The sequence below is a fragment of the Apus apus genome, chromosome 2 (assembly GCF_020740795.1).
Source record: "Apus apus isolate bApuApu2 chromosome 2, bApuApu2.pri.cur, whole genome shotgun sequence".
Lineage (NCBI taxonomy): Eukaryota > Metazoa > Chordata > Aves > Apodiformes > Apodidae > Apus > Apus apus.
This window is the reverse complement of record NC_067283.1, coordinates 14245237-14273096: the sequence shown is the minus strand read 5'-3', so window position 1 is coordinate 14273096 and position 27860 is coordinate 14245237. Positions and strand designations below refer to the sequence as shown.

The following is a 27860-nucleotide window of genomic DNA, read 5'->3' as shown; positions in this document are numbered from 1 at the left end:
TATTCATTATGAACAGCAACTCCAGGCTGCAGAAGCTTGAAAGGGCCAGAGCAGCTCCCTGCTGTTGGACTGCCAGCTCCCTGGCAGCCTGCACATGCTCAGGTTTCAAACCAGATGCTACAGAACAGCTGTGAGAGCCCTGAGCTTATGCTCACCTGCCCAAAGTAAATACACTGTGAAAACGTGGCTTGTTACAAAGAAGTTTCACGTTTGTGTAAAAATACAAACAAACTAATCTTTATACAATTTGTACACGTTACCTGTGATCCAAACACCAAAGCATCAGAAAATAATGCCCAAGATCTTGCAAAAAATGACATTTTGTCTTTTGTAAGATTAACAAAAAAACAGGTAGAGTTCCTAACTCAACCAACATACAGTTGCAGGTGAATTTTGGACAAGGACCCCATCACAACCACTAGCAGAATTGAAGCTTTCTGCTCAAAGAAGATGCTACATTCTCCTGTGCTTATACACAGACATACACAAGCATAAATACATATATTTCAGATTAGTACCTGTTCTTCTGGGTTGCATCATTTAAGCAGGCATGCCCCTGCAATGGCAGGATCCCAATTTTAGCAAACATTCCCCACATGAATGATGCACTAAACATAAAAGATTAAACTATTACTTACCAGTAAATATTTACCCCAGAACCAGTGCTAGGAACTGTGGCAAATTCAATACTTTGAAGAAAAGATATTTCTTCCGGAACAAATGGGAGCAAGGGAGATTTTGCCTAGTGCTACTGAAATGTACAATACTCAGTGCCATCAGAAATCAAATCTTACTGTCATATCAGCATCCAGTTCCCACTCAGCATCCTTCAGTAATAGATCTCAAAGCACTCACTGTTTTGTGCTGAACAGCAAACTATCTATTACAAAACCATTTAATGCATGGTATGCAACGAACACCACATCAGATTTCTACAGTATAAAATTTACCAAAGAATAAGAAACCACAGCTATATGTATTCCCTTAAAAGGGCAAATACTGCAACACAAAAGGGAAAAACACTCTAAATGCTTATTTTGACATAAAAGCCCCATACCGCTTAACTTTGCACCATGATCTTGAGAAACATATAAATACAACTAAAAACTATACTGTATCCCAATGTTTATTGAAAACAAAAGTAAAAATAAGTATCACCTTAGGTTTCAATTCTGATTTCCTTTCAGCCCTTTCAGGGCTCATTAACTCCACATAAAAATATGCCATTATTAAAATTTAAAGGGCAAATAATAAGATAAACTTCCCTTCCATAATTTGTAAATTTGCTGTACTCTACATTGTACTTTTTTTCATGTACTCATTCCAGTTGCTGTTAAAAACACCTGAAGCAATGATTCATTCCAACAATTTTTGTTTAAATAACTTCAGTAGATGGAGTGAAATATTTAACCTAAGCAGCTTAACACACTCAAGTTTCAACATAGCTGCGCCCACTCAACGGAAAATATAATTTTCCCAGTTTAATTGAGTGGTACCTGCAACAGCTTCAACACTACCTATGTGTACTGCCATACTGTTAACGTGGAGAAGCAGGTAATTCAACTAATACTCTCACCCAACTAACCCCATTAAATGCTCACATTCATTTGACAAGACAAACTGGAGGAATCCTCTCCTAGAACACATACACACTGAAGCACCAAAGGAGATTAAATATCAACTACGGCAGCTGGATACCATTTTATTTTGGCCTGAACTCAAGCTAAACAAAACACAGGCAACCTGACTGGAGAGTCAACAAAAAAGGCCCAGAGCAACAGGAGCCCTAATCCAGGACCTGCATCATACCCCCACTTAATTGCATGCTGCTAATGAAAACTGTTTTGTTCCAGCCCCCAGCTTTGCATGGGCTCCTCAGACTCCTTTGCCAGCAGGGCTAAAGGCGAGCAAGAGGAGCAGCCAGGACGACACAACCAGGCCAGGCTCGCCTCCAGGACGGGGAGTGAGAGAGCATCAGCCGCACTGATAACAAGTGCACTCCTACAATTTAATCAGTTCTGAAAAACACATTCGCTGCACTGGGTAAACTGTCTGGATTCTGTCAAAGTCAAGGAATTTAGGCACACAAAACAGTTCTTAAAAACTGGATGTTCAACAGCATCTGGAAACAAGGCCACAGGGGCTTTTGCAGAAGCTAACTTTAGCTCTGCTCACTAAGCTGCTTACAGTCCCTCTGCAGTTGATAACCGCAGAGTGGTTCCACCAAAGCATGGCTCAGAGAGGCCAAACTACAGCTGCTCCTCCAGGAGCAGACCCAACACTAGAGTGCAGGTAGGCGAGCCTCACACTAGCTCTAGCTAGCCTGCAGGGAAAGACATCTCAGACTGATGTGTTACCATCCCATCTGCAAGTGACCGAGGAAGGCAAAACAGACTATCTGAAAAGTATTTATTGGAATTTTTAAATTATGAAAATTAGTAATTGTTTTGACCTCTACCGATAACATGTATTACAAATGCTGGGTTCAGAATGGACAGCAAGAACAGAGAAGTATTTCTCATTGGGTCACCAAAGAAAAATTAGACAGTAATATTTGCATTTTAAAATATAAATATATCATTTGCATATTCATCTGTTGATGCTGACACAGGAAGTCAAATGTATCTGATGTACCACTAGGAAAGGAAATATTTTTATCTACAGAAAACCTACACAAAGAATTCAGCATTAAAAAGCATCAATCTGTGATGTTAAAAAACAAACTAACAAAAAAACCCCACAAACCAAAACCTATACCATCCTACGCTCCTTAACACAGATATTTCTGTTAAGCTATCAACTGTAAGCAGAAGATTTCAGTCCTTAATTGTAACGGCTATCTGAAAGCTCATTACTTCATACATGTAATTGGAACGGGGAGAAGAAACCCTACAAACCCTCAACGTATAACTGAACTCAGTTTCATCTGTCATTCTAATTCCCATCACTTCTGAGGTCCAAACATGAAAGACTGTGGCAGATGTAGTCTCTACCACTTTAAATAGCTTTGGATCATCCCTCAGTTTTGCCATGTCCTGGTTCCCTCTACAGCTCATTTACAACTCTGTTTAAGAGCATAAGTCTCAAGCAGTCATCTCTGAAAAAGCCTGTTGGTGACCTTCTCCTCTTGACAATAAAACCCTGGTATTTACTCTTCCCCTTTTACTTCCTACTTTAAAAACTTTTTTCTGCATCTATAGACAAATTTTCCAGCTTATTTCACGGCTGTTAAGTCTTCTTCAGAGCTTTTGGAGAAACACCTTTCAGAAGTCCAAGAAAAAATAACAAATGGATCATCATAATCCCAGCAGAAGAATCCCAACAGATTTATGAAATAAGACTCATATTAACAAACAGATCTTAAGAGACAGAAGGCATGTCAATCCCTCCCCAGAAGACAGGATTCATAAAAATATCAGCACTTAAGAGCACTCAACTGGACAGGCTTCCTTCATGTTAGTTCCTTGCCAACTCAGCCCCCACTTCTGCTTATATGCACTTGTGTTGTATAACAAAATCAGAGCTGGCTGTACAACATTCCTTCTCCTCATTACTGATGTGTGTCACACCAACAATTTCTCTGAAATAGAGTTGCCCACAGTCACACAGGATGCTTATGACAAAGGCAAAACACAGCCAGCCACAAGTGGGGTGAAACATCACTTTTCCCCAGACTTCCTCTGGTTGTTCCACTGACTTCCAGGACAGAAATCGGTCTATCCTCTCTCATTAAATGATCCTGACTCACGCTTCCCTCTGGAAATTGCTCTACTCTCTGTTTCAAAAAGAGATTTATTGCACAAGCCAGAAAACTATATGTTGAACGAACCAGGCTACACACCACATGCCCTCCCACTGCACACTGTTCTGCTGCTCTTTGAAAGAACAGCCCCATTTGCAACTTAAAAATCTGATTCATTTACTTGTTTTCTCCCATCATTAAATATATCTGCTTCTACATAGATGAGATTTTCCTTCCAAACTGCATAAAAATTATGTTTGGACTTGTATCTACAGCTTACCACAGTTAGATCACTGGGGTCTCTGTAAATTATGGTTATACCATGCACTGAAAGCCTCTTTTTTCAAAACCCAGATATTATTTCTTCATTTCTTTCACCAACTATCATCTTAAAAGTTTTTATTAAAATAATTTTTTGAAAGATACTGCCTCAGTTCTGTCCACACTGAAGCTTATTACCATGTAATTAATTTACTGCTCCCAAACTTCTTCCATTAAATTAAGTTACTGTGTTGTAGATGTTGCTATTGATTTATCCACTGAACAAAACACATAATGAAACAGAAGATAAACCAACAAAAAATCCTATTGCTTTTTTTCCCTCCTTAGTAATTTTGTCATGGCTCCAAGATTAATTCCCGCAACAGCAATAAAAAGCCATATGCCTTTTCACTTCAGTCTCCCTCTAAAAACACCTTTTCTGGCAGTAGAAGTAAGAAAATAAGTAGTAACAGAAAGATAAAATTGGAGACAAAGTGAAAGAAAAAATTACTTTAAAATTCAGGCTCCATTTTAGAAATTAATATAACTAGTATTTTTTAAAAAGTTGTTTTTTTTCTTCAGATAATCATTCCTGTAGTGCAGATTAAGGATTATAACAAAGAAACTTGAAACAAAATACAGAAATCTAAAGATACTTTGTTTTCCTTCATCAAAGCATGAGATATAGCTGCTACACTTTTTGTGCCCAACACAAATGCCGATCTGTACAGCATGAATGTTAAGACAAGTTAGGTCAAAATCTGGAATAGGTTGGCAATTTCAGGTTATGAGAATAATGAAGTGTTTACTAAAATGCAGCAAAATATTAACATAGAATCATAGAATCCTAGGGGTTGGAAGGGACCTCGAAAGATCACCTAGTCCAACCCCCTAACATGTTAATCTCTGAAAAGTTACCAACATATAAATTCAGTAAGTACATCAATACATACCCCTATCAACTTCAGAAGCAATTTAAAAGTAGCCTACCTGGGCTCCATATCACCAGGCCATTACATTTGGAAATCATTAAGACCACGCAAGAGCAATTCCGAATATTTGTTTAACCTAGATTCAATATCCAGTACAGTATCTGAGAGGTGCTATGGAAATCTGAAGGAACCATTGGCCTATCTAGAAGATAAATGCAATGCCTTCAGAGGGGTTGCTCAAGCACTTTCCTTCCAATAAAGTAAAGTGAGCACACACATAACAGCCTATTTTATTTTTTTTTTTATTGTGGCAAATGAAAATATAGTTGCTTTTTGGCAGTCATAAAAAGAAAAGACATGAGGAAAGGAATGAATGGGTACACCAAGATGTTCATTCTGCTTTTGCACCACTAAACACCATACACCAGCTCCATAACATCTTTACAGAATAATCCTTTAAATTATTAGCAAATATCTGCACTCCTTTGTATTCAATGGTCACTCAAAATACTGAGTATCTGAATGGAGACCAGAATGCTGAGGCAAAGGGCTAGATAGAAATGCCCTGAAGACCTACCCCATGCTGGCTGGACCCTGCTGTCTACAGTCATAAATCTTTAACTTGCAAGCAAACAACATGGATGGCTACATACCCAAAGAATGAAATAGTTATTTGCTTACAAAACTATTTATTATCTGGAAAGACTAAAGTATTCAGGTTTTACTAATTAGTAGTATAATTCTTCAATGTTTAATTCCATGTTTTGTAATCCAAATGTAGCTGTTCAGGTATCTAAATACTAAGAAGTCCTCTGACTTTTCAGGAAACAACTATGTGGGGTTTCTTTGGTTTTGTGGAGGTTTTGTTTTGTAGGGTTTTTTAAAGCATTAACAGATAAAATAGAAAACTGTATTATGAAAACTTTCCATAACTCATCTTAAACATGATCAGCACAGAAGAATTTTTAAGTTGATAGTAAGCTTTCTAATAATCTATTTTAAAACTCATGGCATATGGCAGATATAAGTTCAAACCCCCATGCAATTTATTTTCTGATCATTAGGAACCATAACCACCATCCTGTTCTGCACTTCTTTAACTTCTTTCTAACTTTTAGTCATAAATTCTATCCTGTGCTTCAGAAGCCACTTGAAGAAAGATTTTTTAAATCCATCATACAAGAAATTCCAGAACAAGAAGTTCTGGCTCTGACTGAATATGAATCTGTAATATACTATTTTTGTTGTTTTCTTTATTAATAATTTCTTGATTACATCTAATTAATTTGAAAGGTAATTTTCATTCAATTGACAATGAAAATAAGGTATTATTTTTCAGTTTTGAAAAATCTGATACATGAGACACCTGTTTCTGACCATACTGAAAACTAGAGTAACAAAGTCTGCGGGAGAAAAAAGAGAATTAAAATAACATAGAGTTTTCCCAAATAAATTGCCTAAGAAGAAAAACTGTCAGTCAGAAAAGTTGATACTATCACAACAGATGACAAGAAGCTGGTTATACAGCAGAAGTGTGAAATGTGACCATCATTCTTTCACTACTTTCTATTTATTTTAAATAACAGATGAACAGTCATTAATATTTACTGTATTTCAAATCAGACAGATAATGCCACCAGCAGCCTGAAGTCAGATTAGGCAGCAGCTGGTTAGATAGATGTCATCTGTCAGGGGCTGTTCTTCCAAAAGCTGCTAATACTGTCACAGAAAATTGCAGTCCACAAATCAAAAGAACCTAAGTGCTTGGACTGAAACACACATGAAACCAGACAGCTCCCACTGGATTTTCCCATGTGCTATTACCTCCATGATCAAGTCATGCTTCAAGTGACAGAAATTGCTGAGAAAGCAAAATATTGCTTGCTTTCTATTTGAGAGCTATACTTTGAGCCAGGGGACATATTTTTAGATAATTAAAATTAATTTTCCTTCCTTTTTGTCAAGAAACATTAAAGTCAACCTGCTGTAAAATGCTCACTCAGCCTCACATGCAGTAAGGGGGCAAAACTTTGTTGCTCTTACAAAAGCTATGAACTCTATAGTTGAAAATAAAATAATTTACAAACAGCAAATTCCATATTTTTTTCTAGTAGTATTTAAATGAAAGTGAAGACCACACACTCAGAACTTCAGTAAATGTTCAAAAATATATGTAAGAAGTGCTTATGTAGCACAAATTAATGCAAGTTTCAAGCCACCCAAGTGTCATTGTTCTGCAAATAGAGTGGTGGAGCGCTTAAAAGCTACTTTCAAGTACTGAAAGGTAATAAAACACTAGTTTTCTTTGTTCCCTCCCTTTTTTCACCTAATTCATTTATAGGGGGTGGGAGGTTCCCCCTTAATTGGAGTAGAATGGCTACATCTAGAAAGGCATTTTTGCAGCTGACAACACTTTCTTTTGAAATGTATCATCCTCATTTTGAGGATATAAACCTGCACCAATAGCAAATAAGCAGCAAGAAAAATATACACAAAAGACAGTAGATGTCAGACAGGAATTTTCTTTTTTAAAAAGCATGTTGCTTCCCTGCTAACCACAGAATGCCACCAATAATTTTACATTAATTCTTATATTAAATTTTAAATCAGTGTGCCACAGTACTGGCTGGGTGCCAGCTGGGTGCTGAGCAGGTCTGCAGAAGAGGACAGGCAGAACCTCCTGGACAGCACTTGGAAGGCGAGTCTGGAGCGTGCCCTCGTGGTGAAGGCAACTGCCTGCAGGCCAGGCTATCACAGCACAAGTGTAGCTGGCACATCCAGCGATGGCCACCAGTATGGCAGGAGCTGGACCACAGAACACAGAGGCTAGAAGAGAAGCTTGTTGTCGTCTTCTATGGCCTTATGGGAGATGGCAAATGGAGCTGGGATCTTTTTGGGAGGTGACTGGTGGTGGGAGGAGAAGCAACACTGACACTAGTTGCAACACCGGAAATTCATAATAGGCTTTGGAAAGACTTTTTCACCCTGTCAGTAAACATCGAAACAGATGCCCAGACACAATGTGCAACCTCCTTTCCCAGAGATGCTCAGATCCAGACCTCACAGGCCCCAGAAAAACTGGCCTTCTTTGGAGCAAGGGGTTGGTCTAGGTGACTCCAGAGGTCCCTTGCAGCCTCAATCATTCTGCAATTCTGTGACTGCTTCATTTCTGACTCTCTTTGGTGCATGCCTACATTTCAATAGTAGATCAAAAGCACCAACCACCATAGAGTGGGTATCTTCAACTGCAAGAAGTTTGGTCAATACATGCAGAACCTATCAGCTCAACATGCTACATTTGGCCAACCTTAATCCAGCCTTCTGTGGATCACCACCAGCCCTCTGTGGCTACAGGCAAGACCAAGGACCTACCTTCCTTTGCATTTGCACTGCTCTGCATTGGGTAACACTGTGCACTGCCAAATCAGGTGCCTAATTTGCCATTTTGCTTCCTTAGCTGGCAGGGTTGGCATTCTGAAGGCTATTCCCAACTGGGAATCAGCTAAAAACCATCAGGAATCCACACCTTCAAGAATCCAAAAGTGCGGTTAATAGTGTTAACTCTTATATAAGTTATAACAGCAATTACTGAGGCAGAATTAAAAGTAATAGCTCAATTTAGATCAGATGGAGCTGTAAAATTGTCAAAATAAAGCCTAATATTTTGCTTGCATTAAATACATCACCAATTATATTTTAAAAGCTCCTGGCAAGATGCTGTTATTTCAACATCACAACAAAATATTTCCTGAGATGGTATGACCATATTTGAAGCCATATGAACCGCCAGGACAAGGCACCAAGGGAAGGAACCTGCTGCCTCTAGGAGAGGGCAACTTCCCTCTCAGGTCCTGGAAATCAGCACAGAGAAGGGCATTAACCAACACTATCACAGCAAATGCCACCAAGGCATGATGACTTATGCCGCTGTAGGAAACACCCTAATGCCCACATCTACCAGTGTCCACAAACAAACCTCAGTAAGAAAAGCAAAGCAGGAACTAAATGCTCATGATGGCCTAGTCTCTCACTACCACACCACTCTGCTCTGATTTTACTCTGCATCTAACCCAAAGAGGTCCTACTTCACTAGCTAAGACCCACCTCACCCTGCTACAATCACAGTTTTGATAATAGCTAACCACCGTCGTTAACGGGTGGCCATGCTCCAAAGTGAATGAGTTTTGATAGGCTAAGTTTCTTCCAACAACCCAGCCTCCAGAGGAACCTACATGCTCTTATCTCCCAGCGCTGTGTTACACGAATCACATGCTTTTTCTCTTTACAGGCTTGTCTTGTTTAATTTTAAAAGAAACAGGATCAGATTTTCACAACAAATCCTGACAGCTAACACTTAAAGCTAACTTCCTATCCCCTGGAGAAGATACGCAAGATTCCCAAAGGACTTCTAAACAAGCTCTTGGAAAAGATAGGAAGATAATCAATAGAAGAAAAGGAATCACAAGTTCATGCTTTTCAAAAATAATGCCTGAAAATTAATTATTTGAGCTCCCTCCCATCCCTAATTTTTCATTACTGCTTAGTTATCTTAATAGACTACATATCATTGGCTTTGCTGGCATTGCTGTCATGGGTTTTGCTAATCAGAACTGTCACAAAGCAGTAGCACTGCACCTGGCACATCTGCCATACATATTCCTTACCACAGGGTTTAACAGGACAAACCATTGCTCTCTAGAAGCAGTCCCCCATTCCCCCTCATCTCCAGCCTTCCCAGTATAATTTTCCACCCAGTGTTTCCTTCTAATAACAAAGTGTAACTCCTAGCCCTTTGCCTGTTCTCAGATGCTCATAACAAGGGATCTGGAGCACTCCTATTAACTGAGTTAATTTAAACACAGGGACTTGGAGGTTTTTTAACCTGCCTCTATGTATTATTTTTGCATCTGGGATAGGGGATGGTGCATCCCACATGGTTCCAGAATTATAGGGTTAAAGGAAAAGGGGACAAAAAAGGGGATTAAAAAAAAAAGTAAAAGAGGAAAATTACTCAGCTCAATTCGATAGCACTCCATGGAAAAGAAAGGAATATATGGGAACAAATCACAAATCTTCAGTCTATGCAAGCTCTTTATACTCTTGTGTGAGCCTGAAACCCTGCCAAGTTCCAAAACCTTGTATCCAAAACATAAGTAGTTATCAGGAAAGTTTCAGATCTTAATTAATCCACTAAGGCCCTAACCCATGTCACAGTAATCAGACAGCTGGCGATGACAGAGAAATGGGGTTTGAGAGGCACTCACAAAACAGCTAAAAATAGTATTGGATCTCTTTTTTATGTTCACTTGCACATAAGTACCTTGATCTCAAATTTTCTTAAAACTTTCTTATAGATTTTACTTCATGTAACTGAATTTGTTCTTCATTCAGAACATAAAAAGAGGCAATCTCTCCTAAAATTATTGAGCACTTCATGGATTATGTTGCACAACACTCATACACCTGAGGAGTTACAGCCTACATATTTCTGTAAGGTGGTTTTCCATCCAGATCAACTAAGATAGATGACAATGACAGTAGCCAGTGAAAGTAATTACCATCAGATTCTCCACCGCAGAAGAGACAGGTCAAGGGAAATCACAGAATCACAGCATTATTGAGGCTAGAAAAGACCTCTGAGATCATCAAGTCCAACCTGTGACCTAACACCACCACATCGGCTAGACCACGGCATTAAGTTCCACATCCTGTCTTGCCTTAAACATCTCCAGGGATGAACCAACAGAACAATTAAAAAAAAAAAAAAAGGTTATCTGTAGTTATAAATAACTTCATTAAAAGATTATTTTGGAAGACATTCATTTTTACATTAGATGGGATATTTGAAGTTGTTAGGTTTGAACACACTGTTATCTTCAACTTCTAATAAATTAGCTAAGCAAATGAAAAGCCCAGAAAAGCAAGAGCATTGCAGCAATTTGCCTTAGACACAGCCATATCATCGTAATTCAGAAACTGTGACAAATGCCTTTTTAAAACGTTCTCAGGTTCTCATTTTACCAGCGATTTAAGAATCTTAATGTTTTATGAAAAGAAAATAAAAATGGAAATTCTACCACAAAAAAAGGAAAAAATTAATCGAACTCTGGAAAAAAAAGGGAGGTCAGCAACACAAAAGCCAAAGAAACAGAAAGGGATTTTGTAGAGTATTACGATTTTAATAGACTTTGATTGATATAAATCTACCAAAGCATTTAGAAAACTTATTTTGGCTTGCCTGCCTTTATATGCAGAGGCAGAGTCTTATACCTCCAGGGAACTACCCAAGTAAAACCACATATATTGTGAGCAGCAAAGTCTACTATTGTCTCCTAAAACAGCAAAGACCACAGCACAGTTTTAAATATTCTCAGATGTCAAATATCCATTAGAAATGTAAAACAAAACAAAACCAAAGAAACACCACACAAAAACAAACAACAACAAAAAAACACGGAGAAAGAGATTGTAGCAACAAAAATGGAGTTTTTAAGTAACTGAACTGCTCACTGGGTAACTCAACACTGGAATGAGCATCCATAATCACAGAAGTTACACTGTACCAAGCAGAGTTAGCTTTGGCTGGTTAAAAACTGATTAGATTCTGATAAATTTAAATCCATAATTTTCTGCAGTATTTTCAAAGTTCAACTTTAACAAAAGCAGCCATGTTTTGTGTTCAATAGCACTGCCAACACATACAGTAATAGTTGCCATTTCAAGGTAGGATGAAGCAGGGAGGAGGTAAGGATGGTTTTGTCTCACTTATAATGATCTAAAAACTGAAACAAGACCAAGCTTGTAAGTAAAATTAACATTTTTTTACAGTTAACTGGAGCATTTAGAGAGGAAAAAATACATTCTTAAAGTAGAAAAAGCCCTTTTTCAAATCTACCCAATACACAAGTTGATCTAAACAGGACATTGTCTTGATGCTTCATTTCAGCTATTTCACCTTCTAACACATTGTAACCAAACCAAAGTAGTAAAAGTTTCTTAAATAATCTACTCCTGTAATTCTGTATCTATGAGCACTGCCATTCAAATCATGTCCACCTGAATAACGATTGTAGCAAATCACATTCTCTGCAAGTGACACCACAAATTATTACACTGAAACATATAATAATAATAATAATAATAATAATAATAATAATAATAATAATAATAATAATAATAATAATAATAGGATTAAATAATTAAACCAACAAGAATACACATTTGGGACTTTTTCAAGTATCAGCTTGAATTTGGTAATTGAGCATGTTTTTCCTTAACCACTAGAGGTCACACGGTAACCATGGCAGCTATCCAAGAGATGAGAGGCCTCAAGAACCTTAAGGTCTGGGAAAACTAAAATACAGGGGTTATCACTGCTTGGCACCTACCAATTAAACTAAATTAATCAGTAGTCTTTCCATTTTACCAAAAGATTCAATGAACATGAATGCTCACAGATGTCATTTAGTATTTTACATTTCTGTAAAATTTAGATGTATTACCATTTCTACTTCTCAAATTACACCTCATAATAGAGGGGGGTAAAAATAGTCAGATACTGGTGACCTTTTGAAGGTGCTCCTGATTTTTTTCAAAAATTTCCTCTTCTGGAATCTTCTGGAAATTTGAGTCAACAAATTAACACCAAAGAAACAAACTAAAGCTAGAATATCCTAGTATTCTATTAGTCAATATTTTGCTATTGAAATAGATAACAGATTATAGTAATTAAGAGAAATAGAAATAAAAACAAATACAAACCCACACACATCAAATTTATTGTGTTTGTAAGCTAATACCAAAGTTTACTCTGTTCACAATAACTTACTGGGTTGGTTTTTTTTAAATCTGAACAGATATACTGCCTTCAAAATTTAGAAGCAGATGCTGTGGTCAGGGCCTGAAAACTACTTGCTTGTGAGAAATCCACTTATTCTGCTAATGAAAATCTAGCCTATTTGAAAGTACTTGTGGAAACACTATTTGCAGAGTATCAAAATACTTTATGTTCTACACAACTAATCACAAATTCCATGGAAAGTTCCTCTAAACCCTTCAAAAAGCTACCCTGTGCACAACAAATGCAGAGCAAGAAATGGCTGATAGTGCTTCTGTGCTCCTTTCATATTAGATTAAATTGGAGACTGTATACTTTTCATGAATTGATTCACTTGTTTTTATTCCATTTACTACAGTGCACAGTACATCTTCTCTTTGGAGAAACTTAATTTAACTAGATCCCAACTACAAAAGATAAAGACCTGTGCATGAAAGACTTTTACTATGGCAGAGCAGCATTGCCAAGGCATTAAGCTGCCCTCTAACCCTAAGAACTGGTCCCACCAGAACAGGTGCTGCTGCTGCTGACTTGCATTACCTGTTCTGGAATAAGTAAAATATTTCACTCCCTAAAGCTCTTAGTCTGGTACATTTCAACATTAAAATAATAATAATAGTAATAATAATAATGAAGAGCAGTGAAACAGTTGTAATCTGAATAATAATTTCAAAAGTTTCAGTACACATAATGTTTTTCAGCACAACAGACAACTCAGTACCAAAAGCTCACAGGGGGCATATTACACGATAGGAGCAGTTCCTTGAGATGAAACAGAAATCATAAAATACACCATAAAAGCAGAGAAGATGGAGACTATTCTTGTAATAAAATTAACACAAGTTTAGCTAGCACTACCACAAATTTAGCTAGCACTTAAGAAATCTTATAGCAAAAAAATTCATCTTTGCCTGGTCACAAGCTTGTATGCATACACATCTGTACTCACATACAGATTGCAAATCAGCCAAGATTCTTTTTCACTTCATTATTAACCAGTAAGTTTTGCAATCTTTTTAAGGATTTAGGAAGAAATAATATATTTTTAAGAAATATCCAAACACAAACCTGTTTCTTCTGTGTCTGTCTTTTTTGAGCTCCCAGTGTAGCTGACTTAAAGCTAAGAGACTTAGACTGTCTCCTAACTTTCACTGAATCTCTCCGGCGATCATATGAAAAAGACGACGACTTCTTTGTAATTTTCCTCTTAGGTGTGTCTGCCATTTCATCCAACAAAGTATGGTTACCTTCAAGCAAACAGTGTCCCAAGAAAACAAAAACTGAGTACCATCAACTTCCAGCAAGTTTACAAAGAATAGTCTTCAATCCTATAGGAAGTAGAGCAACCCACAGGGAACGGAGCCCATCTGAGACTAATTTCAGCTATTCGAACAGGTTGTAGAAATGAAAAGAGCCGATGGTCCTGCAATGCTGTATGTCACCAAAGAGCAGGAAGAACTCCTTCTTGCTGTATGAACTCAAACAGACTTCAGCAGTGATGCTAATCTGAAAAATGTAGTGACTATCCTGCTGAGCACGCTAAAGGTGAATGGAAGGTAGTTCCCTGCACACCAACAGGGTGTGGAAGTACACCAACAGGGTGTGGGGATGAAGCAGAAGACTTTGGGTTCAAAGCATCTTCTTAACTCCTTCCTTTCTGGACTACTGCTAGAAAGGTATCTGAAATTCAGACTGGTGAAAGCTCCCCAAAAAAAGGCAGCACTATTTTCTTCTCTTTAGATCCAAGGCACTTGCTGAAGGAACCTTTATCATGAGACAGGTGCCTCATTCATTAGGGTGCCCTGTTTTAACCTAATTCAAATATTCCCTTTTTTCTCTTCATCAGAAAGACTATTCACACTACAAATGCATTTGCTTATCTACTAAGCAAACTCAAAAGTAAAGTCCAAGCCTATGTATGACTCTTACCATCATTCCCAGGAAATAGCTATGAAGTTACAGCACTCTCTTAAGACCTGTTGGTATCAAGGGATAAGAGAGTAAGGCTAACGTAGTCTCATCCTAGTGACAGTGTGGGAATCTTATCAGACAGCTGAGATTGCAACTTTTGTACCAGGACTGTGTTTAGGTAGGAATGTTTCCCTTGCATAACATATTAGTCAAGGAACACTACACGGGTGTAGAGCCCCAAGACTTGCTGCTATTGATTTCCATTAAGCAAAACATATCCAAAGCACAATGCTGTGCATATGGTAATTGTGCCTGCAAACCTAACACTGTCAGATTTAAATATCTGGGTTACAAGAAAAGGAGGAAAACTGCCTTTTGACAAACTTATGCCATCGTCTAGGCTTTTTTCCAGAAACTTTTCCTTAATTTATTCATGACGCTACTTCACATACAAAACAACCATGAATAATTTATACTTGCAGGATTATCCATTACTATAATTAAGCTTTAATATGGGCTAGTCCTCTAGAGTATGAGTCTCAGCACCTCAGTTAGGATATAATCTGTGAAGCTGGAACAGCATTTCTTTCAAGACTTGCCGATACGAAGGAGTAAGAGGGTAGTGTTAATGAATTTCCATAGCCAAACTTTCCTGCAATTTCTTTGTTGTAGGATGAATAATATACCTCTAGGACAAAGTGATATTGCTAAAATTAATGAAAACCTATCAGAATATCATGCACCTTTTAGCCATAATGGCCTAATTCTAGATTCACTCCAGATTTCTGTGGAGATTTACACTACGAAGAATAAGAAAGCTCTGCTTCATATTATTTACAACTCCATCTAAGTAGTAAATCTATAATTATTATGGGACCTGGAAAAAATCCATTATTAAATATTTTTAGTACAAAGTATCTCTAAATGGTGATGGGTTTATAATATCGTAGTAGTCACCATTCACAGCCACATATTGACTTCCAGTGTTACTAACATTAGACACTGAGACCACCATCATTTCAACACTGTTTGTGGTTTTTACCAAAGTTCAGATTAAAGAGACTCTTCCTCACAAATTGAGACCCTCCTTAAATTTCCAGTTCTCATAATTTACAAGCATTATCTTTTTTAAAAGTAAAAATAAGCAGATAATTTGCCATTATGCATGCTTTTAAACCATGCCATTTAAAAAAAAAAAAACATACATCTTCCAAAATTTCTTGAAACATCTGATAAAAAAATCACAAGTAGTCTGATATATAATAAAAATTAAGGTCAAGGCAAGTCTGAAAGTCTTTTGCATTGCATACTCTATTCATGCTTATTTGCACAAAATTAAATACTTGCAACCAAGACTGAAAAAGGTACATATAAAATTAAAATCCATTAAAATGCATTTGACCTTATATCAAATACCATGTACAATCCTAATCTTCACTTCAAAAAAAAAAAAAAAAAAAAACACCAAAAAAAACCCACCAGACCTAAAACAGGTGCAAAGAACAGAACGAGAATCAGCATAGATAATGAAATTATTCCCAAATGAAATTACAAATTAAGTAGGAAAGGTCAGAGATTCTTAAAATCTTTCAAGATAGAGAAAAAGGCCTGAATTGTATTTAGGGAAGACTGTGAATAAATACAAGAATCTCCAGCAGACAAAAATTAATATTTTAAAATAAAAGTTAGCATATTTTGCTTTGATAACAAAAACTTTACTTCCATTTGATGCCTCCAGATCTTGCATTGAAAAAGACAAAGAAGGACTCCTCTATGTCACCTCTGTTTTTAGTCATCTACAGTTTGCTTCTTCTATCCTCTTGTCAAGTCTGAGAGCACCAGTCCATTTAGAGACTGCTACTAGAGAAGTCTTTCATCTATACCTAGAATCAATGCTGGCATTTGCTTTGTGCTCTTGGAAGCAGGGGGTCACCACCAGCACATACAGCAGCAAGATCCCATCACCCATTCCCTTCTCTACCCCTTGTTTTGGCACTGGGATCACTCCAGCAGCTCCACAACACTGGCAGCCTTGCTGAGCTGAAAGGGAAGATCTCAGCCCTCTCATGTTCCTACTTCTCTCCTTACTTTTTCCTTCACACCTCAACCACTTCCAGCAATGAAGTCCTCTCCATGCCTTTCCTCCTCAGCTTGCCAGGTCCTTCAGTGAACTCATGAAATAGCAGAAAAAATATTCAGTTATTTTTGCAAGAGGAGTCTTCTGCCATTTTAGTGAAAAAATCTGCAAATAGGATCCAGAAAGCACCAGAGCCTGTATGAGGTGAGAGGACAGGGATGGCAACATGGGGGAGAGACAGACACAAGGGCAAGCTGCTGGAAGCCTTCTTAGATCTCATTATGAGAACTGTCTGTACCTTGCAGTGTAAGTCAACGCTTCCGGAGAACTACTGCAAAATCAAAATTATTTTCCCAAATGTAATTATTCTGTGCATTCAGTTAAAGGAGTCTCTCTCTGAAAGCACAACACATTTGCCAAAATGATATTTCATCCACCATGTTATTGTTCACGCTCTCTGTATCACAGGATGCTTCTGCAACCCTTCATAACTGGCATTTACCATCCGCGTTCAGTTTCACACACTCAGGTGTCTGTCTTTCTGCTGAGAATACAGAAAGGTTTGTGAAGCATGACTTTCTTCACAATGGTGTCATGGTCTTCCTCAGTATATCATATTTGTGCATGGTCCCCACATAACAGTTTTTACAAATTATTCAATTTTCAGAAGTCAGATTTACTTGCATTTCTTCAGATCTCCATGGAAACTAATTTATGGATTCACAAGTGTCACTCTTTTCCTACCTGGGAATTCTTAGTACGTTGATACAACTACTTCAGTAATACAGAAAAGGAATTGTGATATTGCCATTTATCCCAAAAACAAACAAAAAAAAACATGAATGTAAATGCTGTCTTCACAGAGCTAGAAAAAGTAAATTATGATGAGACTAACAATTTGGAGAACTGAAAGAGATTAAAAACTAAGAGCCACAGATGGGAGACACCATATACATATTTCTTAGTGACTGGAAAATGCACATTTCAATATGAATACATTATGCCCAGTATTTCCTCTCTTTCATGGGTTTTAGTCTCATTCATAAACAGCGTGAAGTTAAAACTTAGTTTATTAGAAACACTACAAGCATTTTAATTCCATTCTTTGACAGAAGATAATGTTTATATTTGGAGCATGTTATTTCCAAGTATGTCTTCATTAAATAGCAAATGGGAATAAACACTAAGTAAAAACTTTTATTTTCTAAATTAAATCCATCATAAAGATGGACCTAAAAATCATGTGCCATTCCAGCGAAAAAGAGTAAATAGGGTTAAGGCAAGAAAACCAGGTTAAAACACAGACACTACCAAATTGTCAGAATTTTGGTTAATATCAATCTCTAAAAATGTAATTAATATAGAAAAAACTGCAGGATACTAGATGACATCCAGAGCTCACTGTCAAACCTGAGTTTCTGATTTTTTTTTAATAGCAAATAATCACGGATTTGTTATAAAAAGGGTTCCTTTCCCAGTATCAATACTTTCCCAAGCTCAGTGGCTCAAGCAGTTATTTTAAGCTGTTACAAGAAAAGAATGCCTTATGCTCAAAATGTGTTTTGCCAAGTCACTTATGAGTAACAACAAATTGTATCAAGGTCATGCTTGTTTTCCTGGGATCCAGGGAAGACAGTTACAGAACAAGAAGAGGGAACCCGCACACTGTGGCAGAGATAATAACAGCAGTAGTTGAAATTTAATTTGATGGAAAAGTTTTGAGAAAAAAAGATAGAAGGGCATACCAATCATGGTACTGTGAATACTAGGAATCCTACTGTCGAGTCATTAGACATTCCTTCATTTTCTCCAGGGTTTTAATCTGTCAATGGCAGAAACAAATTTTAGAAGTACAACAAAAAGTTGATTCTTCTGTGTCCATGGTTTTAGGGTTAAGTTCTTAACATGCAGAGTCAAAAAGAATTTAAATACAAATTTAGCTGTAAGCTTGCTTAAATGAGGCAGAAAGACACCCAAATTTAGAACAAACACCACCACTTTGAGTATTCTGGTTATGTGGTGATGAAAATCTAAAGATAACACAAGTTTATCTGTGCAACTTTCATCAAATTAAAAGCTCTTTAACATTTTGGAGAAAGAACAAGAACAGACTCAAGGTTACCACAATCTCCTTTCTACCAGCATCATATTAGCACATTCTACCCAGAATTTATGTTAGAACTGGGGTTTTGCATAACTGTCCCTAAAAATAAGTGACAGAACAAAATTCAATAGCAGCTAGAGATTGTAATCACAGCTCTCCAGTCCCTAGCTAGCCTTTAACCTTAACATCATTATGCATTTGCTCAAAATAGACTTATTTTTGTGTGGGTTTCAAGTTAACATGTGTTACAAACAAAATGCAGTCATCCTTTCCAAACCCACATTTTGTGTATCACATCTCCCTAACTCAAGAGTGCTTTCCAAGAGGAAGTAAACAAAACAACAGTATTATTTAGAATTGACCATATGTTTAACACAAGCACCAAAAGTTCATTTCCTTTCCACTGCACTGGGAAAAGTGCCTAGTATGCCTTCACATTATGTGAAAAAGCTGCTCAAAGGCTTTCATCAGGCTAGAAGCAAGCGGGCATTTAATTCATAACAATATTAATAGTCTCTTTAGGTCTCTAAAAGTGGATGTAAATGAAGTGCAATTGATCTCACTGAATTTCAGCAGCAATTTGAGTACTTAGCACAGTTAACTCTACTCCATGAATGCTTACAAACTCCATTTCAGCACAGATCTAAGAAATTAATTCTCCATCCCACTCAGAACAGCAACTTCTTGTACATCTTTCTAAGAGGTTCAAAGTATGTCTAACCAGCAGTAAGCACCAACAATACCTTGATCTTACAGTGACCTGGGCTGGATACTGACACCACGTGCACAAACACAGTGGTAAGCATGAAACCTCACTCTAGACAATACCAAACCATATTCATCTGTTTTTTATCTCTGCACTCAGTGAGTATGAATTATGCAGACTGAAGAGCTTGACTGAATATTTGAAAACAGTAAGTTAAGCAAAGAAAGCCCATTCCTTAGTTTATAGAGCAAAACCCAGGCTGTAATGTTAAGCATACAGCAAAACACAGTGGTTATTTTTCAGAACTAGTGTTTAATTAACAGTGATGAATGAAATTATAAGATGCCAAAGCTTTTACATTTACAGGTTCCTAATCCCAAGCTACCAAAAGCCCAAAACATTTGGGCAAATGAATTTATTAATCATTGTTGTTAGGTTCATACCCTACATTGTTTCAAACTAGCTCTATTTACCCAACTGTCCACCAAAACGAATGGCTGTTACTGGCAGGTCCTTGTTCTCTTGGGAAGGAAAGCCTCTGTTTTTTCAGAAATGTAGCTACTCCAAACATAGACATTTGCATCTCCAACACTTTTCACTGAGCAACAGCCTAAGCATTAATATGCAGGGGAAAACAGCACAAAATTGCACATGAAATATTTTTTTTTTAATTGTGCAAAATACAAGTGGCTATTTTCAGTGAGAATTCAACTGGGAACAAGTTATACTCATGCATGAACTGTTAAAATGGGAGATTACACAACAACTTCCTGAATATTTTTTCCATGGATAAACAAGGGCCTACGAGATCCCTGAATAAGTACTTTCATATTATGCCCGAAGTGTGAGGATCACTGAAGTGTCTACCTGTTTCAGCCTGCCAGGAGAAATCATGGCTAAGGATGACTGGGGGTTTTATTTGTTCAGTTGGTTGGGGTTTTTTTTTTCCTGGTGAGAATGTCTGCCTACTAGGAACTGCACTGAGGTCATCGAGTATGTTATCATCAAGTTGGAAACTTGTCAAGTTGACATATGTTTTATGAGAGCCTTCAAATGAAGGGCTACTTTTACAAGTAACAGAAATCTGAACAAATCCATTTGTTAATGTATCCTTAAAATATTGTTCTAATTATTAAATGCACAAGAAATCCATATTTTTAAAATAGTGAAAAAAGGTTATACAGTTGACTAACATCAAGTTAAAAAGAGTTATTTCTCCTTTATTTCTGGAAAGATATATTGGATATTCATTGCCCAAGCTTTTCAAGGAGTTTCCACAAACAGTACCAAACATGCTTACACTTAGGACTGGCATGGATGCCACTAGTTGAAAACACATTCCTGATTCTTGTAGTCAAATGTTTTTCAAAAACAATGACAAGACAATCCATTTGTATTCATGTATACAGAGAGAGACAAATAAATATTAAAAAAAAAAGTATAAACCTCTATTGAAAAATGTCTTTCCATAATAAAACCTTAACAAAATTTGTATATCAATCAATCACAGAAAAGTTTTCCAAGAAAAAAAAGATATCCAAATGAGCATTTATTCATTTCTAGCACTGTTACTACCATTAACTGCATTAATGAAGTTTTCATTAGCAGCTTCATGTGTAGTGATATTGTGTAATATGAATGTCAAACTTGCATGCCAATTAAGTTAGAATGCATTACGCACTTTCTCAATGAAGTACACTAAAGGGCTTCCAAGAAGCTGTTTCAGAAAGGAACAAACAGCTTACCAAAATCAATTTTTCCATAGTTTCATGTTTTTCCTCTTTTTTTTAAGGATGAACAACACTGAACAGAAAGTATTCCAGAGAGCAACTGGTTAACCCTTACTCATCTGTTCTTTTTTAGTAAGTGACAAGAGAATACCAAAAATACAGGGATCCAAAAGCTAAATAAAGTCACCCTACCATGCTGCATTATAATAAGAAGAACACCATCACAAAGATACTTCTTTTATTCCATTTAGAACAGCTGCTGTCTCTAAGGTTCTTTGTATTTGTTACAGGACAGCACATTTTCTCCATGGAGACAGTGGAACAGGAGTAAATAAATTCTTCACATTCCTTAAGGTTTTACTTTACTAATACAGTTGACCATAAGGAGCAATAAATTCATCAACAGGACAAGCTGGTTCTTAGTTGCTTTACATTCTGTATTGTGCTTGTATGACAATGTATAAATAATTATGCCATAAAAATAACATTTAAAAGACAAGAAATTACATTTATCGCTGTGGGAACATTCTAAGAGTAAACTGATTTTCAAAAATATAAATGATAGGTAGTGAATAGCACAACATACTAGTCTTCAGGAACATAAAGAACTTCCTTGTATAAATGAACACAAAGGTACTGTGTTCAGTTTTGCAATACCCTAGACAGTTTTGTCCAAATTAAAAATATAATATATATTATGTTTATTTTTGAGCCTAAGTAATTCTACCAACCTCAGTACTAATTTAATTAAATCACAGAATCATAGAATTGTTTGGGTTGGAAGGGGCCTTAAAGATCCCCTAGTTCCAAGCCCCCCTGCAGGGGCAAGGGACACCTTGCACTAGATCAGGTTGTTTGAAAGCCTCATCCAACCTGACCCTGAACACTTCCAGGGATGAGGCATCATCTGTTCAGACATCATTTGTCTAAATACTTTTTAACAAGACATGCTTACATGTACATATATAAGTATCACTAAATGCAGGTATATTCAGAACCTTGCATTAATGAGACCTATACCAGGTCCTGCTAACACAGAACTACATTTGCTCTGGACGAAGCATCAAATGCAAAGCTAACAATCCAAAACTAAAGAGAACCAGGAAGGTCAGCTGCAAAATATAAGACAGGAAACTGAAAAACAATGAGTAATGACTGAAATGCTTGAAAATAATCCAACATTAAGGTCAAGTGACAATGATTAATTCAAGGTTATGAAGCAGTGTAGCACAGTACATGTTTACATTGCACCTTACTAATAAATGACAAAAGGTCCTGTAGAAAAAGGAAATTTAACTGGCAAGTGCTATCAGTAGAGACGTGCCAGATTCAGAGAATCAGAGGCTATGAGGCTGGCAAACACAGAAATAAATACTACTAATTACTAGGTATCTTGTCCATCTATACACAAAAACAATATTGTAATAATGACTTTGCCTGTTTCAGTTGCAGTCAGAGTTTTTCATTTATTAGTCACACACATAAAAACACCCACAGAGTTTCACCGTGAGGAATTACCCCACTTGAAGGCAGCAAGCCAACGTAACAGCCAAAGAATGAGGTCCTGAAGTCACCAAAACTCTAACTTCTCCTCTGAAGGGAGGAGCATGTGAGGAGCCAAGAAGGGCATGATTCAAATAAGTTTTAATATATATACATATATAGTTACAACTTGCACCGGCCTCCTTGAGGCCTGTAAGCAAAAGCTAAACTAATCATGCAGCTGAGTGCTTCAACTTGAGATAGCTAACTAGAGGTTTTAATTAGTTTTTTGTGAAATCTTAGCTGGGCACTATTTTTATGGAAGAAATTCCTGAAAACTCAGCACTGTTACTTTATACAGCTTGAGTAATCCCAACATTTCAGACAGCAAGGAGTCTCCATGTCCCAAGACTCCTCACATAATTTTTCTTTATAAAGTCCCAGTTGAAATAACTATGTCAATTAAATTTTGTCACAAGAAATAACTGCAGGTAAAGTATTTATTTCTGAAAAATTAGACTAAGAGTCATCATTTGGCCAGTTTTCAAGAAGCCTTCGGAGTGCCTGTTGCTTCCAACAGAAGCAATTAAGAATCCTGTCTGTGAAGGGAGAAGGGTCCTGAAACACATTTCCAGACTGAAGTCTGTATCTGGCTCAGATACTTTCAAGAGCTTCAAGCTCACACATGCTGCACTGCAGAGAAAAGAGGTTATTTACACAGGATTTTTACAGTTTGCCACAGAGTTTCTTACCTGACCCTTCTTGAATATGTAATTCAAAGATACAAGTATCTACAACCTCAAACAACCAATACTCAAAACCTCTTAGCTGAGACTTCAATCTCTACTCAAAAAAAAAAAAAAGACTCAAGACCCAGCAGTGTATAATTATTTTCTCAAGTTCCATACTCCCAGCAATTCCTCCCAAAAAGATTTAAAAAAAAAAAAAATACCCATCAGCCCTCCACAGTTTCAGAACAGCATGTATTTTTCACATATTCAACTGATTACACAAAGCTAAAATCTTAACTTACAGCTTCAATATTTTTTTCCATTATTGTTCCACTGTGTGATGGGTTTTTTTAATTATTATTTTGCAGCTTCCTTTTTGTACTTGAACTTTTAAGGACCAAAAAGAATGTAAGAGGCATTATTTCAATAAAAGATTTCCTGTACTTTAAAAAAAAACAAACAAACAAAAAACGGTAACAGGCTTCTCACATCTACAAGCAAATTACAGTAAAAAAACCTAAAACCTTTGTATTGACTCCCACTTTTGGACATGTGCAGGAAACACTGAATGCTGAGATGCCAATGCACAGTGCATGCTGAGCTGCTTGCATAGCTATTTGTACTTACACGGTCTTTGTCATCGGCTACATCACAAAGAATGTCATCAAGATCTAAGATCCCACCATCCCCATGCTCCAGTCGATGTACTTGTATCCAGTAGTTTGGATCCTGCGTAAAAGCAAAAGAATATAACATCAGATATCACATACCAAAGGAAAAATGTTACTCCACTGTATAGTTAACATCACAGTCCTACAAATGCTCAATATTAAAACATCTGATTAGGTCATATTCCTGTAAATAAATGTAAATTGAGAGCAAAGCCAAAGTTCTTTTTATAAATCGCCCTTGATTAGATGCATACTCTTCCCACTTTTTTCAGCTCTGCATGAGTCACAGTCCCATCAGTGGCACATAGGGGGAACAGAATTCCCTGTGTTACTGAATACACGCATTACATAAAAAGATAAATATATCATCCTCAAAATAAAGTATTTCAGACAGCGGTCAACAGGCACAAAATATTGCAGAGCAGCTGTAAAGTGGGGGGTTTCTTACAGGACAGCTATAAAGGGTACAGACTAATATTTAAATGCTATTAAAAGGCCTTCTACCTGTACTTTGGTAGAGCTGGTAAAATCCTATACAAAGAACGCTTTCCACATTTTAATTAAAAGAAGGTGCATAAACACACACACGTACATACAGTCACACATATATGTGTTGACATATGCATACGTGTGTGTGTGGTTTTGTGTGCATACATGTGTCTACCAGTAACTGGGAAGACTGGCTTTATAATCTTCATTACTGCTTTTCAGAGAAAAGAAACCATAACTGGTAGAATAATGTTGTGTCCACAAAGTGTCTTCTACATATAGTCAAATGACCCGAGTGCTGTTTAGTACTCAATGTTCTATTCTTAAAAGATTTGTTATTTAACAGGGGAAGGTTGTACTATAAACATACAACACGATACATAATCTTTTCTTGCTTCTCAAGCAGTGCCAATGCCCTGGGCTGTTGTTAGGTGTCTAGCAGTAAGAGAACTTCCCTGCTTTTCACTCAGTAGGCACTACTGCAGAAAGTGACTAATTAGAGGACCTTCGAACCTGCAACATCTTGCAAACTGCCTGACTTCCTAAAAATAGTAAGTAGCATACAAGTCTTTTCAGGTATCAGCGTCTACAAGCAGAAAAAAAAAAGGTCCCAAAACCAAACTTGAATCAAACAAAAAAACTCAACAAACTCAACAAACTCAAGAACTATTCCACATCCCCCAAAGAAAAAAAAGGAAAAAAAAAAAAAAAAAAAAAGAAAAAAAAAGTGTAACAGAACAATAAATGGGACCACTAGAATTCCTCTAAATCCATGCTTTTTAACACCTGAGAGGACATGCAGCATGAAATCTTGGATAGCATGCTGCAAGAAAGAACATCAAGAGATATGCATCTGGGGTTTAATATCCTGGAACTCCATTTATTTGTGCATGATATAGAACCACAGAACTCTTCAGGTTGGAAAAGACCCTTGGGATCACCGAGTCCAACCATCATCCCTGATCCACAAAGTTCTCCCCTAAACCATATCCACCAACAGCACATCCAAACAAGCCTTCAACACATCCAGGGATGGTGACTCAGCCACCTCCCTGGGCAGCCTATTCCAGTGTCTAACCACTCTTTCTGTGAAATAATTTTTCCTAATGTCCAGTCTAAATCTCCCCTGTTGCAGCTTGAAGCCATTCCCTCTTGTTCTGCCGCTAATTACCTGTGAGAAGACACCAACACCAACCTCTCTACCATGACCTTTCAGGTAGTTGTAGAGACTGATGAAGTCTCCCCTCATCCTCCTCTTTCTCAAACTAAACATTCCCAGCTCCTTCAAACGTTCTTCATAAGATTTATTCTCGAGGCCTTTCACCAGCTTCGTTGCCCTCCTCTGTCCTCGCTCCAGCACCTCGATACCTCTGTTGAATTGAGGTGCCCAAAACTGGACACAATACTCCAGGTGTGGCCTCACCAGTGCTGAGTACAGGGGAACAATCACCTCTCTACTTCTGCTGGTCACACTGTTTCTAATACAAGCCAGGATGCCATTGGCTTTCTTGGCCACCTGGGCACACTGCTGGCTCATATTCAGCCGCTTGTCAATTAGAATCCCAGGTCCTTTTCTGCCTGACACTTTCCAGCCACACTTCCCCAAGCCTGCAGCGTTGCCTGGGGTTGTTGTGGCTCAAGTGCAGGACCCGGCACTTGGCCCTGTTGAAGCCCAAACCATTAACATTAGCCCAATGATCCAATCTATCCAAGCCTCTCTGTAGAGCCTCCCTGTCCTCATGCAGATCAACACTCCTGCCTAGCTTGGTGTCATCTGCAAACTTACTGATAATACATATATATATACACAGTTTAAAGATTTTGGAGAAATCTGATAACCATGAAACTTACTTCATTGTTTGTGTAAGTACCTCCACCTTAAATAATGTTTTAAAACATCATCGTCAGATGATCAGATTTCAGAATTACATTTTGCAGTCATTAGGCTAGTCGTATCAGATATTAAATTACCAATTTTTCCTCCTCTAATTTCTCTAAGAATTAAATATAATTCCCTTATATTTCTTCTAAGCAAGTATTTATTTTATAATTAATTGATTTGCCTAGTACATGGCTTTTCCTCAAACTGCACTTACTGTTGTAGCACATTATAGGAGCTAATTCAGTATCCATTTTTCTAAAGTAAAAATTCAGGAATAATTAAAAATAGCACTATATTGCTCATTGTCATGTAAATAGAGATGCACAGACAGCTGTATAGTACAGAAATTTACTCTGTAAAAAGGTATGCAAATACTAGTATAAACTTTTTGTTAGGTTTGAATACTTTACTAGTATCTATACACAGGGCTGGAAAAAGCCTACTGGGTAAACCAGAAATCCTTCATAGCTCCTTAACAAACAAGTTCTAAAAGGAATGAAGAGGTGCCTTTGTAAACTCGGGTCTCAGACTAAAAGAGGATCCTTCCTCATCCTCCAGCCAATTATAAAAATCTCCTCTGCCTCTCATATCTACACCAGAGACTGAAACACAGCTGGGAAGACCCAGACTTTGAAGACACAACCAAAATTATGAGCTAGGAAGCATCCTGCACTCCTAAAGGACTTGACTTAGGTTTCCTCTACTGTCAGAACACAACCACAAGCCAGACTTCAATGCAAATGGAATAACTAGCTTGGGCTTTTAGAAAATCTGATCCCTCATATGTATCACACTTCACCATTTCTGTTTGCATCGCTTAAACTTCTTACTGAAGAATAGGAACATGAAAAAAAGATAACTGCAGTACTGCCTCAGTGACATGACTACATCCATTAACACAAACGGCACCCAAACTGAAACTACAACCCCTATTTTCCTGTATTATTTTTTCCTTCCCACCACAAGTATTTCCCACTTCTAAGGCAAATATAAGAAAACATGCATGTTTACAGAACCAACAGTAGAAACACCCACTTCTTTAGCACTATTGTGCTATTTCAGTATGTACAATCTACATTAAAAATAGCTTTGATATATAAGCTGCATCACTTTTGCTAATTAGTTGCTTTAAAAGTTTCTCAATATGGCATAAGAAGTTTTAGACAGACTTCATTTTTCCTGCATCACCTATTCCTTGTGCCACAGCCTGAACTGCTCTGGTTGCTTTTCTTGTCAGACAAGGTCCTGATACAAAACAATACATTAGCAAGACCAGACAAGAAATATATAAAACTAGTTTGGCAA

At 37.2% G+C, this 27860-nt stretch overlaps 1 protein-coding gene across 16 annotated transcripts in view; it reads right to left on the bottom strand.

Moving 5' to 3' along the window:
• Positions 1-27860, bottom strand: part of PARD3 (par-3 family cell polarity regulator) — a 450732-nt gene that overhangs the window by 379367 nt on the left and 43505 nt on the right. For all 16 annotated transcript variants that reach the window (XM_051609203.1, XM_051609204.1, XM_051609205.1 and 13 more), the window contains exon 2: positions 24141-24242. In XM_051609203.1, coding sequence (XP_051465163.1) covers positions 24141-24242 — 102 coding nt within the window. The remainder of the gene's footprint in view (positions 1-24140; positions 24243-27860) is intronic.